General features: G+C 44.7%; 1 protein-coding gene across 3 annotated transcripts in view; it reads left to right on the forward strand.

Moving 5' to 3' along the window:
- PRDM10 (PR/SET domain 10) overlaps nt 1-19263 on the forward strand; it is a 117995-nt gene that overhangs the window by 82296 nt on the left and 16436 nt on the right. For all 3 annotated transcript variants that reach the window (XM_084781121.1, XM_084781120.1, XM_084781119.1), the window contains 7 exons: nt 8218-8397; nt 9515-9625; nt 10304-10504; nt 12034-12177; nt 12546-12716; nt 14364-14504; nt 15660-15831. In XM_084781121.1, coding sequence (XP_084637247.1) covers nt 8218-8397; nt 9515-9625; nt 10304-10504; nt 12034-12177; nt 12546-12716; nt 14364-14504; nt 15660-15831 — 1120 coding nt within the window. The remainder of the gene's footprint in view (nt 1-8217; nt 8398-9514; nt 9626-10303; nt 10505-12033; nt 12178-12545; nt 12717-14363; nt 14505-15659; nt 15832-19263) is intronic.

The raw sequence follows: 19263 nt of genomic DNA on the forward strand, positions 1-19263 counted from the left end.
GGCAGAGATGGGACTGAAAAGAAAGATGTGAGAGGGAACAGGTCTGAGGGCATAGACTATGGGGAATGTGCTGGTTTCGGGGACTCTGATTAAATAGAGGGAGCTTGGCATGGAATCCCAGTCTTCAGGAGGCCAAGGCAGAAGAGGCTTAAATTTGAGGCTAGCCTGAGCTATCTATCTATCTATCTATCTATCTATCTATCTATCTATCTATTTATCTAGTAAAGGGCAAGCCAGTTTGCGCTACATAATGAACCCAAAAGAAAACAGAATGAAGCCCAAGCCAGTAACCTGCCTGGAATTAAGAAAAGGCCGAGGGGAAGTCTGCAGGGGACTCAGAGCAGTGAAGGTCACTGCTAAACATGGCTGGAGTCATTTGTCAGAGGGCCAGTGCCACACTAATCTGAGTTTGATACTCAGATCCCACAGTTGAAGGACAGAACCTACCCCTAAAAGTGTCCTTTGCCCTTCACATCTGCTTGTGGTATTTTAGTGTCCTCACCACTAATGATTAGTAAAATTAAACAAGCAAGAAGAAACTGGAGATGAATCTGGAATGGATTCTTGGGAGGGGACAAGTGCGAGGTATGCTCATGGAACGTGAACATTAAAAAGAAAAAGCTTAAGCTTTGCTGTACGCCGTGATAGACTGAGTGTGGATTACACTGGTGATGGCTTATAGCGTATTGTCATGATTGAGATCCCTGAAGAATCCCACTAGGAGCTCTGTATGGAAGTGTCTACCTGGAATCTCAGTTCTCAGGGGGTTGACACAGGGGGATTGCCATGAGTTTGTGGCCAGCCTGGATGATGTAGCAAATTAAGAGCCATCCTGGGTATATAGTGAGACCTTGTCTCAAAAAACCAAAATGGGCTGATAAACTGGATGGTTCAGTGGGTAGGGGTGCTTGCCACTGGGCTGAACAGCCTGTGTTTGATCCTCAGAGGAAGGGGACTGATTCTACAGGTTATCCTCTGGCCATGTGCGCATGCAAACCTGCACATGAGCACACACACAAGTTTTAAAGAAGTCCAATGTGAGCGATATAAAATGGACTGGAGTTTTTCCTATCTTCTTTTCTCTCTCTCTTTCCTTCCTTCCTTCCTTTCTTTTTTCTTTCTTTCTTGTTCTCCCCCTTCCCTCTTTCCTCTCTAACCTAGTTGCCTCTCACTATAATTTTTCTTTGTTTTCTTTCCCAGACAGTGTTTTCTATGTAGACCAGACTGGTTTTAAAACTTAATTATTCTCTTGCTTTTACTCCTTATCGCCAAATCCTGGGAATACAGGCACATACCACTGTGGTCTCGTCTTATCTTATTTCCTCCTCTTTTCTTTTTCTTCCCTTTCTTTCTCCTCTTTCCCTTCTCTCTCCTCCATTTCCTTCATTTCTCCATTCCTTTCCTGTGTGTACCACCCTCTACTCAGGTACTGTAAAATTTTTTCTTTAGCTTTTGAAATTATTACATTCTGCATAGTGGCCTGAGCCCTCACCTTACCCCTTTCACACTTTACTTTTACATTTCATTTTTGTTTTCCTTTCCTGCTCTCTTCTTTTTCCTTCCTCTCTCCCTGTCCCCATCTCCTCTTTTTCCCTCTTTACTTCTCTCCTCTTTTCCTCTTGCCCTCCACACCTTCTATATTGGATATGGGGTTTTATGTATGCTAGTCAAAAACCCTACCAATAAACTACTCCAACTCTATGAAAAACTTTCTTAGCTGAGTGCAGTGGTGCATGCCTGTAATCCCAGCACTTGGGTGGCAGAGGCCAGCCTGGTCTACAAATCAAGTCCAGGACAGCCAAAGCTTCACATAGAAACTCTCTTGAAAAACGCAAACAAAACAAAATAAAAATCCAAAAACAAACAAACAAAAAGCAACAACAAAAAACCCCCCAACCAAAAACCCCAAACCCAAAAACTTTCTTTGTAAAGGAATCCCTGTGTTCTCATGTTAGTATTTGCTAATCCATTCATTCTATTCATCCAATATTTTGTTGTTGTTCATGTAGCCAAGGCTGGCCTCAAATAGGATGTCCTATTAAGGCTAGCCTTCAGTTCCTGATCCTCCTGTCTCCACCTGCTTAGTATTAGGATTATAGGCATGTGCCACTATGCCTGGCTCAATACTTTCTGATTTTTTTGAATGTCAGACATTATTTTAATGCTTAAGAAGGTTAAAAGCCAGCCATATGGTTTAGTGGTTAAAAGCATCTGCCACTATGACTAACAACTTGAGTTCAGTCCTTGGACCACACACTGAGAGAGAACTGACTCTTGCAAGTTGTCTCCTTGACACCCACACATGCACCATGGCATGCAGTTTCCTTCACACATAAAACACATGTAGTAAAAACTTTAAAAGCAAAAGGAGAAGGGAGGACTGGGAGGATACAAGGGATGGGATAGCAATTGAGATGTAATATGAATGAATTAATAAATATTAATTTTAAACAAAAGGAATTACAAAGAAAACAAAATATTTCTGTTTCTGTTTTCTCCTTTACTTTCATTTAATTTATTAGATAGGGTTGGTTCAGGGAATCAAAACTACTATGACGGTTAGAGAATAAGGGATGTCCTGAAAAGACTAAGAACTTATTATGGGGTAGATGTAAAAATCAGAGGGCGGAGCATGGGAAATCACTATTGCACTGGCCAAAGCACTGCTCTGGGTGGCAGATGGGGCCTTATCTGGGAGTCTGGGACACCAACGCTTTTGACAACAGTGTGATCCCATGATAGAGGGCTGGTGGAAGGCTGCATCCTTGGGGCAGGTCTGGAGTTGGCCAGTATATCTGGCAGTCAGGAAGAGAGTTGGTGGCTGAGTGGGAGGGAGAGAGGATATCGCAGCACCTTCCTATCCAAAGCCACCTCCAGACACTGTGCAGCATGGCAGCCACTTTGGTCCCATCTTTCAGACTGTTGCTGGTTTCTTTTTTGGCTGACTCCAGTGTGGAGCAAAGCTGGGAGGGGAGTCCATAGAAAACATCCTATGCCTTGGCCAAGTGGGCACCACAACCACCATGACTGCAATGCTCTTTTCCGACTCTAACCAGGGAAGTTTTTCTAGAAAACAAAACTGCTGTTGTGGCTTTTCTGGGAAAAAAAAAAAACCCTTTGCAATTCTCTATGCAGATAAATCCCACAGTTCTCATCACAGCGTCAAGGACAGCACAAGATCTGGCCCCTCCCTCCTCTCTGGCCCCTCCCTCCTTTCTGGCCCCTCCCTCCTCTCTGGCTCCTCCCTCCTCTCTGGCTCCTCCCTCCTCTCTGGCTCCTCCCTCCTCTCTGGCTCCTCCCTCCTCTCTGGCTCCTCCTTTCTCTTGGCAGTCTTGCCATTTGGAGTTACTTCAACGCCATTTGATCTTATTCCCAGATTGAAGTCAACTTTCAGAATCACAAGATTTTACCTGGCTGAAAGCACTTCATCTGGAGCATTTCTTGATCTCTGAATGAAATGCTTGTTCTGAATTCCCAGCTGACCTTTTGCTGGTGACGCCATCATAGCTCTTACATAGCTAGGGGAAGGGAGAGGACGAGGAATGAGCGAGGCATGAAAACTTAGTAAGCAGAAGTAGGGACTGAGGCGATGACGTGCGAGCAATGGAATGGACGGAGCATGTGGAAGAGGACAGTGGTGGATTTGGCCAGCAACTTAGGTTGAACCAGCTTGCTATGCTGATAATTTACTTTGCAGTGAGGGAAGTGAGAGGCCTCATGGAACTGTGTCTAAATTGAGGAAGAGGCTGTGGACAGAAGATGTGTGAAGGAGAATTCAGAATGTCGGCATGGATGGAGAGTGAAGACTGTGACTTGGGTGGCTAGATGTTTGGGAATGCTACGAATCTCAGGGTGCTAACAGAAATAGCAGGACAGAGTGTCCAGATGCTGGGTAGCTTTTGGTAATAGGAGGGAAAGGCCTTATGGGCATTTAACAGCAGAGAATTTGCCGATCACTGCACACATGGGATGCTTCAGTATTAGTGTGGGGCTTTGAGACTTGGGAAATGATTCAGTTAAGGTGGACTAATGAAAGGAATTAAATGGCGGCAGAGGATTGGGGAGTACAGGCAGTGAGGGAAGGGTGGAAGGACACTGAGGCTTCAGCCTTGTATCTTCAGCGAAAAGAAAAATTGTTGTAAAGGACAATGCTCTGAGCCCATATTTTACTACGGACTGGGAAACTCACAGCGATCTTGCCACAGCACCCCAGGCGCATGAGCAGGCGCGACAGGAAGAAATGGCAGTGTATCCATGTTAGCAGGGGCAAGTAGGTGAAGGCTGCCTTCCCTGGAACTCAGCTGCTGACATGCTTCCTGATCATGGCGGCACTCAAGGCACAGTGCTGAGAACATGCGCTGAAAACGCAGGTGGTGAAGGAAGTCCCCGTGCCCAAAAAAAGATGGGGGAAGAATTAGCCTCCTGGGATGACTCAAGATCTTCCCAAGATTAATAACAGTTTAATCATTTTCCAAGAGCAGAGAGCTCCATGAGATCAGATCGTTGGAATTGGTTTCTTTTTGGAGACAGGGTTTTTATATGTAGCCCTGGCTGTACTTGGACTCACTTTGTAGACCAGGCTGGCCTCGAACTCACAGAGATCTATCTTCCTGCTTCTACCTCCTGGGTGATGGGAGTAATGGCGTGTGCCACCATTGGTAAGAATACCAAACTTATTCTACATATTCGTTGAGCTCCTCTGCATAAGTGCAAAGTCTTTTCTTTCTAAAACCCAATCTGGGAGCGACAGTGACTTAGTGGCTAAGGGCACTTACTGCTCTTCCAGGGAAGGCAGGTTTAGTTCCCAGCACTCACGTTGGACAGTTTACAACCACCCTGCGCTTCATCTCCAGGGGATCCCACACCCCCTCTGGCCTCCATGGTTACCTGCACGCATTCAGGATTGTTTTAAGCTATCCTGTTTTGTTGTTGTGTTTCATTGTTCTGTTTTGGTTTTGTTTTTTACTGTTTCCATATGAAGCTGAAAATTGTCCTTTCAAGATGTGTGAATAATTGTGTTGGAATTTTGATGCGGACTGCATAAAATCTGTAGATTATTTTCGGTAGGATGGCCGTTTTTAGCATGCTAGTCCTACTAATCCATGAGCATGGGTGCTCTTTCCATCTCCTGTTATCTTCTTCAAGTTCTCTTTTCCATGTTTTGAAGGTTTTTTGTTTTTTGGGTTTTTCCGAGACAAGGTTTCTCTGTGTAGCCTTGGCTGTCCTGGACTCACTTTGTAGACCAGGCTGGCCTCGAACTCACAGTGATCCGCCTGCCTCTGCCTCCCGAGTGCTGAGATTAAAGGCGTGTGCCACCATGCCCAGCCTTGAAGTTCTTATTATACAAGTCTTTCACTTGCTTGGTTAGAGTTAGCCCAGGAAATTTTTTACTACTTGAGGCCATTGTGAAAGGTGTTCCTTCCCTGATTTCTTTCTAGTTCCATTTGTCATTTGCCTATAGGAAGGTACTGATTTTTCTGAGTTAACTTTGTATCTAGCCACTTTGTTGAAAGTGATTATCAGTTATAGGAATTTCCTGATAGAATTTTTAGGGTCTGCAAATAAAGATAGTTTGACTTCTTCCCTTTTGATTTTTATCCCCTTGATCTTCTTCAGTTGCCCTGTTGCTCTAGCTAAGACTTCCAAGTACTACATTGAATAGGAGGGATGGAGAGCGCGGCCAGCCTCGCCTTGTTTCTAGAGGTGCTGATGAGCAGAGTCTTCTTGATTCCTGTTATTTCTGTTGTTGTAAGGTAGTGTGTGTGTGTGTGTGTACATGCATGTGCTTCCTCATCTTTTGATTAGCTAGTTTGGAATTATTTATCCCTGTGTTTTCAACCTCTTTAGGTTGGCGTTTCCCTCTATTGCCTTTTGCACTATTGGATTTGTAGATTATTACTGCTTAAATTTGGGTTTATCATGAAATGTCTTGTTTTCTTCATCTATTATGATTAAAAGTTTTACTGGATATAGTAATCTGGGCTGGCATCTGTGCTGTCTTGGAGTCTATAGAACATCTGTCTGTCCAGAACATTCTGGCTTTTAGAATCTCCATTGAGAAGTCAGATGCTATTCCAATATCATAATATAGAATAACAAACACATCGTCTAACTTTATATGTTACTTGGCCTTTTGCCTTTGCAGCTTATAATATTTTTATTTGTTCTGCATATTTAAAATTTTGAATATTGTGTGGAGAGTAGAATTTCGTTTTTTGTCCCTTCTATTTGGTGTTCTATGAACTTTTGTACCTTGATAGGCATGTCCTTCTTTAGGTTAGGGAAATTTTCTTCTGTGATTTTGTTGAAAAAAATGGGGGCATATTTTGAGACAGAGTTTCTCTGTGTAGTTCTGGATATCCTGAACCTCACTATGTAGACCAGGCTGACCTTGAACTCACAGAGATCCACCTGCCTCTGCCTTCTGAGTGCTGGGATTAAAGGCATATGCCTCCACCATCCAGCTTTGTCGAAAATATTTTCTGTGCCTTTGACCCAGGTTTCTTCTCCTCCCTCTATTCCTGTTATTCTTAGGTTTGGTCTTTTTATGGTGTTCCAGATTTCTTAGATGTTTTTGCTAGTTTTTTAGATTTAACTTTCTTTGACTATGGTATCTGTTTCTTCTATTGTGTCTTTAATCTCTTGTATTCTGTTGTCAAGGCTTGCCTTTCAGGTTCCTGTTTGAGTTCCTAAATTTTTCATTTCTGGATTTCCGTCAGTTTGGGTTTCTTTATTGATTCCATTTCCACTTTTAGATCTTTAACTGTTTTATTAATTTCCTCCCACTGTTTATGTTTTCAAAGATTTCTTTAAGGGATTTATTCATTTCCTCTTTTAGGCCCTCTATCATATTCATAAAGCTTGTTTGAAGCTCTTTTTCTTGCGCTTCGACTATGTTGCAGTTCTCAGGGTCTCTGTGGTAGGCTGCTGGGCTCTAGTGGAGACATACTGCCCTGGCTGTTACTGATTGCGTTTTCAGGCTGCCTGGCTTCTAGGCATCTGGGTTTGGGATGGTTGTAGTTCTAGGTACATTTTATTCCTTAGTCTCAGTTGTCCTGGCCGTTTGTTAGGAGTGGGTTATGGCAGCTGTGTGTTACCTGAGAGAATCTAGCAGGATGTGGCCCCTGGGGGTTCCTGGTAAAGCGTGTTTTTAGGAATTAGGGACTGATCCTTAGGAATACAAATGGGCTGGAAGGTGGGGACTAAGGGGTCTACAGGTGGGAAATCTGCTTAGTCCCTGGGAATGAGGGCAGAAAGCAAAGAGAGTCCAGCAGGTAGTCTGCTACAGAGCTGGGGATGAAACTGGGGGGTTGGGGGTGGCGGAGAGAAGGAGAGTGAAGATCTGAACTCAGCCACTCGCTTTGCTGGCAGGCTTAGCTGACAGGGCCCCAGGGAACGCGGCTACAGTTGGTGAGTAGGGAGTGGTTTAGAGGGTGTCTTAGGGTTTTATTGCTGTGAAGAGCCACCATGACCATGGCAACTCTTATAAAGGAGAATATTTAGTTGGGGCTGGCTTACAGTTCAGAGGCTTAGTCCATTTTCATCATGGGAGGGAGCATGCCAGCATGCAGGCAGACATGGTGCTGGAGAGGAAGCTGAGAGGTCTACATCTGGATCCGCAGGCAGCAAGAAGCGAATGAGCCTCTGAGACCTCAAAGCTGCCTCCAGTAACCTACTTCCTCCAAATCTACACCTACTCAGGCAAAGCCACACCTCCTAGTAGCGCTACTCCCTGTGAGACTATGGGGCCATTTTCTTTCAAAAAATTAGAGATGGGGGTGGGGATGGGGGGTGTGGCTGGAGAGATGGCTCAGAGGTTAAGAGCACTGGCTGCTCTCCCAGAGGTCCTGAGTTCACTTCCCAGCAACCACGTGGTGGCTTACAACCATCTATAATGTGATCTGATGTCCTCTTCTGGTGTACATACAGACAGAGCACTGTATACATAATAAATAAATAAATAAATAAATAAATAAATGTTTTTAAAAATTAGAGAGGAAGATCTGTGTGATCCCCTGGAGCTGGGGCTTGGCAGGTGGGGATGAGGCTGGGGAATGGATTTGGTGAAAGAAGTGAAGATCTGCACTTAGCCTACCTACTTCCCTAGCTCGAGTAGTCAGCAGGTTTCCAAGGAATCAGTGCGTTTTATTTGTTTGTTTGTTTTTTAATATTTCTATCCGTGCCTTTACCCCTTTTAAACAAAATTTCTCCAAATAGCGAAAAGACAAACTCCGGGAGCACATGCAAAGGATGCATAACCCTGAACGGGAGGCCAAGAAGGCTGACCGCATCAGCCGCTCCAAGACCTTCAAGCCACGCATCACATCCACAGACTACGACAGCTTCACGTTCAAGTGCCGCCTGTGCATGATGGGCTTCCGGAGGCGAGGCATGCTGGTCAGTTCCTGGTCCAGATCTGTTAGTGGTAATGAGCCTTACCAAATTAGATTTGTGGATGTGTCAGTTAGTGGCTAGGGGAGAGGAAAAGCTAGCAGTCCCCAGCTTGGACTTCATTTCTTTCTGTGTCCCTTTGCCCTTCTGATCTACTGTTTTGATGACCTTTTGAAAGAAAGTCTCCATGCCCTTCCCTTCCCCCTCCTGATGCCTGGAGCCTGGGACCTTGTACCTATTTGCCATGTGCTCTCCCATTAAGTGACATCCCTAGACCTCTGTCTTTTCTTTTTATTTCTTCTTCTTTTTAAAAAAGATTTATTTATTGTGTATACAGTGTTTTGCCTGCATGTGTGCCTGCATGCCAGAAGAAGGCACCAGCTTTCATTATAGATGGTTGTGAGCCATCATGTGGTTGCTGGGAATTAAACTCAGGCCCTTTGGAAGAGCAGCCAGTGCTCTTCACCTCTGAGCCATCTCTCAAGCCCCGACCTCTATCTTTTCATTATTAGTTTGTTTTCCTTGGTCTTGTCTCAGCCTATTTCCCTCCTCTTGTTTGTTTAATATTCTTTCCAATGGGGTCTTTATCTCTTTCCCACTGTTCCCTAGCAGTGCCATCTTTGTCCAGTTAGGAAACAGTGACAGAAGGAAACGTCTCTTGACAGCAGGGAGTGTGGCCCCAGATTAGGAAACATCAGGACATTTCAGTGCTTCCCGCTGACTCAGACCACATATATCCGCTAAGGTGGTGAGAAAGTCTTAGCAGTTAAAATTTAGACCCTTACTTTGTATCTATTTAGCAGTCTCAGTAAGACAATTTAAAAATGAAAGCCGGGTTTGCATGAGCGTAATTCATCAGGGCCCAGGGCGTGTCCTTTCTCTAACTTGCTCTTCTGACAGAGACTGTGGATGGGGCTCTGGGTGACCAGCTCACCTGCTGGCATTTGCTAAGTGATTTACTAACTCCTGTCAACAGCGTCCACAGACACTTGGGTGTCCAGGGGCTCATCAGGCTAGCTCTGGGCAAAGGCCTTACTCTTGTGAGCACTGGCCCTCACTCCCAGAGGCCTTTGCTTAACGTCGGTTTGTAATGGCTCTCTCCCCGGGGGTCTCTCCTTTCCAGGTAAATCACTTATCAAAGAGGCATCCAGACATGAAGATTGAAGAGGTGCCTGAGTTAACCCTACCCATCATAAAACCCAACCGAGATTACTTCTGTCAGTATTGTGATAAGGTAAAAGCAAAAGCAAAAGCAAAATCTTCCTCCTGCTGGGCTGCTGGATGCCTACCAGAGAAAGGCAAGCCTCACTGGAAGCCAAGGGCTGTGGATGGCTCTGTGGTTAAGAGCAAGTGCCAAGAATTCTGTCTCCTCTACCTACATGGAGCAGTTCAACCTCTTGTAACTCCAGCTCCAAGGGATGTGATGCCCTCTCTCGTCTTTCATGGGCACTGCACAAACAGGGTGTAATTATGGACACACACACAAGTTTTTAGGGGCTGAAGAGATGGTTCAGTGGTTGAGAGCATTTGGTGCACTACCAGAGAGCACTCACATCAGGTGGCTCACAACTGGACTCTGTGGACACCTGCACTTATACATGCATATACGCAGATATATATGTACACATATTTTTTAACAAAAAATTTTAATTAAAACATTAATGTAGCTGGAAGTGGTAGTGCATGCCATTTATCCTAGCACTAAGGAAACAGTCATCTAGTCTCCTGCTACAGTCTTTTGAGAGCTGAGATTACGGATATGCCCCACCGTATACCATGCCTTGTTGATATTTATTTTGGGCTGCTCAATACATTTTTTTTTTCCTGTTCTTAGAATGAAATGTCTTACTTGGCTTTAAGTAGGAAAGTAGAACCGTATGCTGTTTTCATCGCCAAATATTTAAATTTGCAGGTTTACAAGAGTGCTAGCAAGCGTAAAGCCCATATTCTGAAGAACCATCCAGGAGCTGAGCTCCCACCAAGCATTCGGAAACTTCGTCCTGCTGGCCCTGGAGAGCCTGACCCTATGCTGAGCACCCACACCCAGCTGACCGGCACCATCGCCACCCCCCCTGTCTGCTGCCCACACTGCTCCAAGCAGTATAGCAGTAAGGTATGGCGCCGGCTCTGACCAAGCATGACGTCACGACCTTTACGCAAAGATGCCATAGCTTTCTTGTCCAGGTGTCCTGTGGCTGAAGGAGACCTATAAATGCAAGGCACACAGCGAGGAATGGGCAGGGGATGGTGTACTCGCCTCCAGAGTAGAGTATTGCTATTTGCTGGTCTGAGCACTCAGCACTCAGCTGCTTTCTCTACCTTGGCCTGCTCAGGGCCCTATGCTTGAGTGTTCTTTGCCCACACTTTACAAGCTCAGCCTGAATCACTGTACAGGAAGTGAGAAGGAAGTTCCTGAAAAGGGGACTTCTATGGCCAGTGACTAACTGCTTCAGGCCTTCTTGGGGATTGGGGATAAGGGTGAGGTATTTGGATGCTATTTGCTGGTGTGGAATCGTGTACTTTTTTATTTCTCCTCCTCCTGCTCTCTTCTCCCCACATCCTATACCCTTATACTGCTTTCCACAGTGTGGTGGCTTCCGGAGTGTTGGCACTGCTGCTTTGATCTTCTCTTTAAATTGAATTTAGGAGATAGGATCTCTCTGTGTTTCCCAGGTTCACCTCAAACTCCCAGGCTCAAGTGATCGTTTCTGCCTTAGCTTCCCAAGGAGGTGGGCCTTATGTACACAAGCATTGTCCTTCGCTAAAACAAACGACAAAAATTAACCAAGGAAGCCCCCTCCATGTAAAACAGACAATACTACTACTACTACTACTACTACTACTACTACTACTACTTCTTCTTCTTCTTCTTCTTCTTCTTCTTCTTCTTCTTCTTCTTCTTCTTCTTCTTCTTCTTCTTCTTCTTCTTCTTCTTCTTCTTCTTCTTTTAGCTAGGGTTTCTTTGTGTAGCCATGGCCGTCCTGGAACTCTATAGACCAGGCTGCCTTAGAACTCATAGAGATTGGGCTGGAGAGATGACTCAGAGGTGAACAGCACTGGCTGCTCTTCCAAAGGTCCTGAGTTCAATTCCCAGCAACCATGTGATGTCTTACAACCATTTATAATGAGATCAAGTGCCTCTTCTAGCATGCAGGCTTATATATGCAGGCAGAACACTGTATACGTAATAAATAAATCTTTAAAAAAAAAAAGATTGAGCCTGGGTGTGGTGGCACACGCCTTTAATCACAGCACTAGGGAGGCAGAGGCAGGCGCATCACTGTGAGTTCAAGGCCAGCCTGGTCTACAAAGTGAGTTCAGGACAGCCAAGGCTACACAGGGAAACCCTCTCTTAAAAAAAAAAAAGTACTCACAGAGATCGGTCTGCCTCTGTCTCCTGAGTGTTGGGATTACAGGTGGTGCCACAACACCTGCCTGAGACAACATTTTTACAGGCATCAGAGGAAGCACTTTAAGCATCTTTGGAGCACTTGCATGTGGGAAAGTTGCTAATTCTGGTCATTGTTCTTTTTGCATTATTTTGAGACAAGGTCTTGCTGTCTAGCACAATTTGGCCCTAAACTTAAACTATTTCTGCTTTAGCTGAAGTAATTATTTCTTTATTTTTCCTTCATTTTTCAGACCAAGATGGTCCAACACATTCGAAAGAAACACCCAGAGTATGCCCAGCTTCCCAACACCATCCATACGCCCCTGACGACAGCCGTGATCAGTGCCACCCCAGCTGTCTTAACAACAGATAGTGCCACTGGAGAGACTGTGGTGGTAAGTGGGTGTCTAGGAAGAGCGTGTTCTTCCCTTCAGTGCCCACCCTCTCTTTCAACAACAAAGTCATGCCAATCATTTATTAATTGGTGCAGGTGGGGTCACTTACTCTTAGCTTGCTACTTGCAGCATCGTGCTTGTCCTTGGGTCTCCTTGCCAGTGCTTTCCAAATCTCTGCAAAGAAGGAGCAGGAAACTTTTAATGTTTCCTTCCCAGTGATATCAGCAACTCAGAGCAGATCCACTGGGCCAGAGTCAAGCCCTCTTGATGCACCCTATGCCAAACTGAATTGTAGATGGAGCTAAGAGCTCCGAAATTGCTGCAGTGTTTTTACTCATATGTTCTGTGATTTTTTTTTCTTCTTCTAGACAACAGATCTGCTAACTCAGGCAATGACAGAACTGTCCCAGACCTTAACAACAGATTACCGAACACCTCAGGGGGACTACCAGAGGATTCAGTATATCCCTGTGTCTCAGTCGGCGTCTGGTCTGCAACAACCTCAGCACATACAGCTTCAAGTGGTGCAAGTGGCTCCGGTACTGTGACGGTGTTTTTCTTCCCCTCCGTGAACACTGTATTACCAATGGCCACCGTGGTAGCCAGAGTCAGCAGACACATCCTTGGCTTTGAGTAAGGTGCAGCTGATAGAGAAGTCCTGAGGCTGAGGCGTTAGGAAAATACCATCTCCGCAGCCTTCTTTCTTCTGCCCCTCATGATGGCACTAGACTCAGAAGAGAAGAAGTTTCTACTGTGGTCAGAAGGTCTCATCTTTTGTACACACAGCCAGACTGTACAGCCTAGTGACACCTCTTTCTGAGCTGTTCCTCTTCTGGCTCTTTTTTTTTTTTAAGATTTATTTATTTATGTATATAGTATTATGCCTGCATGTACACTTGCATGCCACAAGAGGCCACCAGATCTCATTATAGATGGTTATGAGCCACCATGTGGGTGCTGGGAATTGAACTCAGGACATTTAGAAGAGCAGCCAGTGCTCTTAACCTCTGAGCCATCTCTCCAGTCCCCTGGCTGACTATTTCATAATGAGCCAGTCTGAGGAATACCTACATGGACATTGAATTATTTATTCCAGTGAGAGATTTTAGGAGTAATTTTAATTATCTTCCTATCAGTCAGCTCCTGTAGTATATGTTGTTGTTATTGTTGTTGTTGTTATTATTATTATTATTATTATTATTATTATTATTATTATTATTATGTCTATTAAAGTATATTCTGTCTGGTGCTTATGGAGGTCAGAAAAGGGTGTTGGATCCTCTGAAACTGGAATTATAGGTGCTGTAAAGTGTGGGTGCTGGGAACCGAACTTGGGTCCTCTGGAAGAGCCGTAAGGATTTTCACTCACTTGCCGTCTCTCCAGCCCCAGTCAGCTCCACTTGGAATAGAGCTGTCACTGTGTGCCTCTACTAGACAATGACTAGCCGTGCTTGCTCATTGTGGACTAAAGGAAGCATGTCTCCCAGAATCGATGCTCCCTTTAGCTATGCTGTGAGGAAGTGGACTTAAGAACATAAATGAACATTATCACTTACAAATAATTTAGTCTCAAAAATGTGAAACCAACACAGTTTTAAATGTATGCAAATTGGTACTTACCACTGTCAGTCTGCCATCGACCATTCCTTACTTGATTTATTTATTATATTTTTTTGTTTGTTTGTTTGTTTGGTTTGGTTTGGTTGTGTTTTTCAAGACAGGGTTTCTCTGTGTAGCCCTGGCTGTCCTGGACTTACTTTGTAGACTAGGCTGGCCTTTAACTCACCAAGATCACCTGCCTCTGCCTCCCAAGTGCTGGGATTAAAGGCATGTGCCACCACACCTGGCACTAGTTTGTTTTTTTTTTTTTTTAAGATGAGTCTCGCTCTGTAGCTTTGTCTGGCCTGGAGCTTGCTTGTAGACCAGGATGGCCTTAAACTCAGAGAGATGCACTTGCTTCTGTCTCCTGAGTTCTGGATTAAAGAGATGCACCACCATGCCTGACTTTGATTTACTGTTTTGAAAACATGGTCTCATTAAATGGGCCCAGTTTTCCTCAAACTCAACCTCTCGTCAGATTCACCTGCCAGGGGATATTATTTTTAGGCAAATGCTCTCTCTGGGAGATGTCTTTTAACCTCACTTAGTATGTATTCAGTTTTTAACCATTTCTTTTTTCCCTCCAGGCCACTTCCCCGCACCAGTCTCAGCAGTCCACAGTGGACGTTGGACAACTGCATGATCCTCAGACTTACACACAGCATGCCATCCAGGTGCAGCACATCCAGGTCACAGAGCCTGCCGCCGCTGCTCCAGTATCATCCCAGGTATATTTCGTCATAGGTAATGCAGAGAGTCAAGGTGACATCGGGGACTATCAGATTAATAACAGTGAACCCATTATCCTTGGCCATCGAGATGACGTCACTATATTTGTACTCTCCAATTTTACTGTAGTCCCCACTTCTATGTCATTATTGCAAACATTCTCACAACAAGTTACTGGCTTCCCAGTGGGGCTCTGTGGTGTAAGGTGTGAAAATGAAAACAAAACGCCAGCCTCTCCATCCTACAGCAGGAGCCTTCAGCTGCTCCCATGACTTGGAACAATGACTGTGGAATAAGGTGGAGCCTGTCACTGGGATGTAAAGGGAGGTGTGGAAATTCAGAGGAGGGAGCAATTCTGGTTAGCTGGGAATCAAAGACATTTTTGTCCTTTAGTTTTCGAATTAGTTCTTGAAGGGAGACTATGTGCTTGGCATGGCATCAAGGGAGAGATTTATGTTCTAAAAACATTTTGAGTACAAAAGGAGATAGGAAATTATAACAGATTTAGAGGAGCAGTGGGTGATATTTGGAAAGAGTTGGAAAGTGCTGAGGAGTTGGTCCATGGAAGGGCTTGAGCTGCAGATGGTGGAATGTGGCTTGTCATGGGATGGGGTCAGCTCCCCACCAGATGCCTGGTGAGCTCCTGCTCTTAGCTCCACTCTAAGATTGGCAAGATGGATTGGTGGATTGGCAAGACAGCTCAAGGAGAACCACGGTGTCTGGGCTGCGCTTCCATGCACAGTGGTTACCAATGTGGCCGGGCAAGCTGTTCTACCTTTTTTGGTTTAAGCTTAGCCAATGTATACTTCTCCAGCAATTTAATTGGAATTAATTGTTTTAGTATCTTTGTAGATTACCCTTTGGAAAAAAATACAGAGTTTCAGAATTATGATTGTTTTTCATTAATTCTACTCTTATTTTAAAATCTTATGAGCCAGGTGTAGTGGTGCATGCCTGTAACCCCAGCAATTGGGGGAGGCAGAGGCAAGCAGATCTCTCTAAGTTTGACCCAGCCTGGTCTACAAAGCAAGTCCAGGACAGCCAAGGCTACACAGAGAAACCCTGTCTTGAAAAAACCAAGTATATATAATTTATACGTCTTAAGGATCCTGGAATTTCACAATTTTCTCCTTTTGTTTTCTCTTTCTCCCCAGGTAGCTGGGCAGCCATTGAGCCCCTCTGCCCAGCAGGCACAGCAGGGGCTCAGCCCGTCCCATATCCAGGGCAGTTCTTCCACACAAGGGCAGACTCTACAGCAGCAGCAGCAGAATTCCTCTGTACAACACACATACCTCCCCAATGCTTGGAACTCCTTCCGTGGTTATTGTAAGGAGAATGGGACAGCCCTTGGGTGGGGAAATCTCTGGCCGTGTATCTTAATTTCATCAGCTTTGTAATAGGTTTTTGGATTGATATATCAGTTGCTCCTTTTCAGTCCTCTATGGAACGTGTATTTAGCTGTGGTTCATAGCAGAAGCCAGGCAGTGTTGCTCTCGGGGTGCCAGTCTTATGTTTTACGAGATGTTAAGGATGTTACTGGAAGATGTGAAGTGGCGCCTTAAGGTGTGGGCTACATGGAGAGAGCATATATTGTTGATGGTAATGTTTCGCCCCTTTATCTGTATCGGTGGGAATCAAGCCCAGAGTCTCATTAAATGCCCATTTCTGTGATACTCGCCATGCTTGACCATGGGTATATGTGTCTTAGTTACTTTTCTATTGAAAACTCCGTGACTGAGACAACTTATATAAGGAAGTGTTTAATTTGGACTTACAGTTGCAGGGGGGAAGCATGGCAGCAGACAGGCACCCTGCTGGCGCAGTAGCTGAGAGCCTGTATACTGAAATACAACCATGAGGCAGAAATAGCTAATGGAATTGAATGGGCTTCTGAAACCTTAAAGCCTGTCTCCCACGGTACACCTCCTCCCACAAGGATACATCTCCTGATTCTTCCCAGATAGTCCTACCAACTGAGGACCAAGTATTCTAATCTATGAGCCTACAGGGCCATTTTCACTCAGACTCCATGATATATAAAGATTTGCATGGGCCTCATACTGCTTCATGACGTAACCAAATGCAACCCCATTCAGGTCTTCTTGTGTGGAAGGAATGAGCCCAACCCAGGTATATGAAAACCTGTATTTAAAAAATAAAACCTATGATGTAAGTACAATGATTATGGCATTTTATACATAAGGCAATGTATATACAATAACTTGACTAAGAAACATAACTAGTCATCAGAAGATTGGAATCCGAGAGTTCTCTCTACAGAGCTTACTGCTAGCTCACCTCACTGTACCGCCTCTCCTACAGGCTTTGAAGTTATCAGGGAGCAGAGGTTGATACATATGAGTAGTCTGTTCTGGAATGCTGAGGTTCATGCTCTGGAGCGTGAACAGGCTGGCTGTCGGAGGTGAGAGTTGATACCTTCTCGGTTGATGCTCTGTGACTTCTCCTGGGAGACATGAACAAACTTCTATTCACCCTTCATAGGGCACCAGCAGCAGCTCAGATTCCACCCAAAGCTATGTTACTGAATCAATGAGTTTGTTGGGATAATCTGCAGGAGAATGGCTAAATGATTACTTACAGGTGACTTAGAAGTGCCTCCTATCACAAATTCTTGACGATTCACAAAAACTGTATTCCTGGAACGCTCTACCGAGTTTGTAGTCAGCTCTATGGAATTTTCACTGCTTTTATGAGGTAGCAGAGAGCCCTTGTGAGCCTTGTAACCACCACACTTCTTTAGCCCACGCGTTTCCTTGGCTTTCCAAGTCTTGTGAGTCTCTCTTGCCTCAGCAGAAGAGAGGAACTGGCTACTCAATGCTCAGGCCTGTCACCAGCTCCTACACTTTTTCTACCCCATTTCTACCGTTAGTGGCTGAGCTGTCCAGTAAGGACTCTCTGCAGTAACAAGTAGCAACTGCAAAAAAGAGATTTCCCTCCACATCTGAGGCCGACAGCATTAGAAATATTTGGGCATAAACACAAATGTTTAAAAAGCATTTTGATAGACACCTGTCTGTTTATGCAGTTACTTCCCTACTTGGGTCTATGACCTCCCTAGTCACAGTTTTGTCCTGGATTATAATTTCAGACACGAGTTTCTTGCAGTGTAGTGGCCTTGGCTGCGTCAGAACAGTGAAAGCCAGCTAGGAGAGTGGGAGCTTCCTGCCTTATCCAGGAACATTTTTTTCCATGCCCTAGAGACAAGAAGTACAGTATTTTAAGCAACGTGGTCTTACCACCTACTTTTGGCATGCAAGCAACAGTAGTGTCAATACCCTTGTGGTTTATGTGTCCCTAGGGACCTCCCTGGTGAACAGCTCATACTTTATAGCTCCCAGGAAACATCTTTCCCCACCCATACAGCTTATCTTCATTAAGACTCTCCAACTGCTATTTTAATGTTCTTTAAGATGTTTTTCCAAGTTGGGCGTGGTGGGGCACACCTTTAATCCCAGCACTCGGGAGGCAGAGGCAGGTGGATCTCTGAGACTTAGAGGGCACCCTGGTCTTCAGAGTGAGTCTAGGACAGCCAGGGCTATTACACAGAGGAAACCCTGTCTCAAAAAACCAAAAATAAAATAAAGTAAAATTAAAAGATGTTTTCCCAAATCAGTGAGGTACTTTAGGTTTGCTTTATATAATGTAGCCTTTTTTTACAGAGGGTGTGCAGGAGCTCGAAGGCCTGTTACTGTCCCCTCTCAGCAGCTTTTAATTGCTCTTGAGTGACTAAGAAGAAACATGGTACAGGTCTAATATAGAGTGAAAAATTCCATCACTGACATCAGCTGTGGAAAGCAGTGTTAGGAGCAGCAGCCTCAAGGGGGAGGACACCTCTCCATCTGCCCTGGGTGCATTTCCTACCTCAGTGGAAACCCACAGAAGGTTGTCCAGGGAATACTGCTGCATGAGATGCCCAGCCCCAGCAGTCTCGGTGATTCCTCGACTCAGGCCTAAGTGGGGAGCTGGACCTCAATCTAACCTGTGGTGCCTGCCACTGAGCTGGCTTTCCTGGCCTGTCTGACAGGCCAGTACTGTGGCTACTGCCTCTGCATTGGTCATGTCTGGCTAAGTGGATAATCTCTGTACCCAGTATACTTTCTTTTAGGGGAACAATATATGTAGCATATTTTATATAGATAGCTATTTTCTCTATAATAAGCTTAATCTTTGTCACCGTCTTCTTCTTTTATCATTTATGTCTTCTATGAGTAATTGTTGTGGCTTTAAAGCCTTCCAGACTCAACTAACACTAATTTGATTTACTGTCAACTTTTCCCCTAGGAATGCCACCTGACACAAATCTTTCTGCATTTGCACTTGAGTGACCCAACAGGCTCCTGTGTCTGCTTTGCTCTTCTGTCATCCCAGATTGATTGCTTTTGTACTTTACAAACTGATGGTTCTGCCAGAGCCTCTCTCTCCTCCTTCATCCACATCATATCTTGCTGTGGGACACAGCAGAGCCACTAAGACTCTGTACCAGTCCAGAGTCGAGGCTGAATTAACTTAATTCTGGTGCACACAGTACATTGGCCCAGTGAACCGAGCATCAGGCTCTGCCTCTCTCATACTCACTTTCTTCAGTAATAGCTGTCCATTTTCTATTACCCTCTGGTTCCTAATGTTGACGGGAACCCAGGCCAGTGATAACCAAGTGTCTCTGATGACTTGTATGAGCCAGTTTAGGAGATACTTATTTCCTTCATCTTGCCTTGGATTATTCAGCCTTCATCTCAA

Source organism: Acomys minous, assembly GCF_964271855.1.
Source record: "Acomys minous genome assembly, chromosome: 5".
NCBI lineage: Eukaryota > Metazoa > Chordata > Mammalia > Rodentia > Muridae > Acomys > Acomys minous.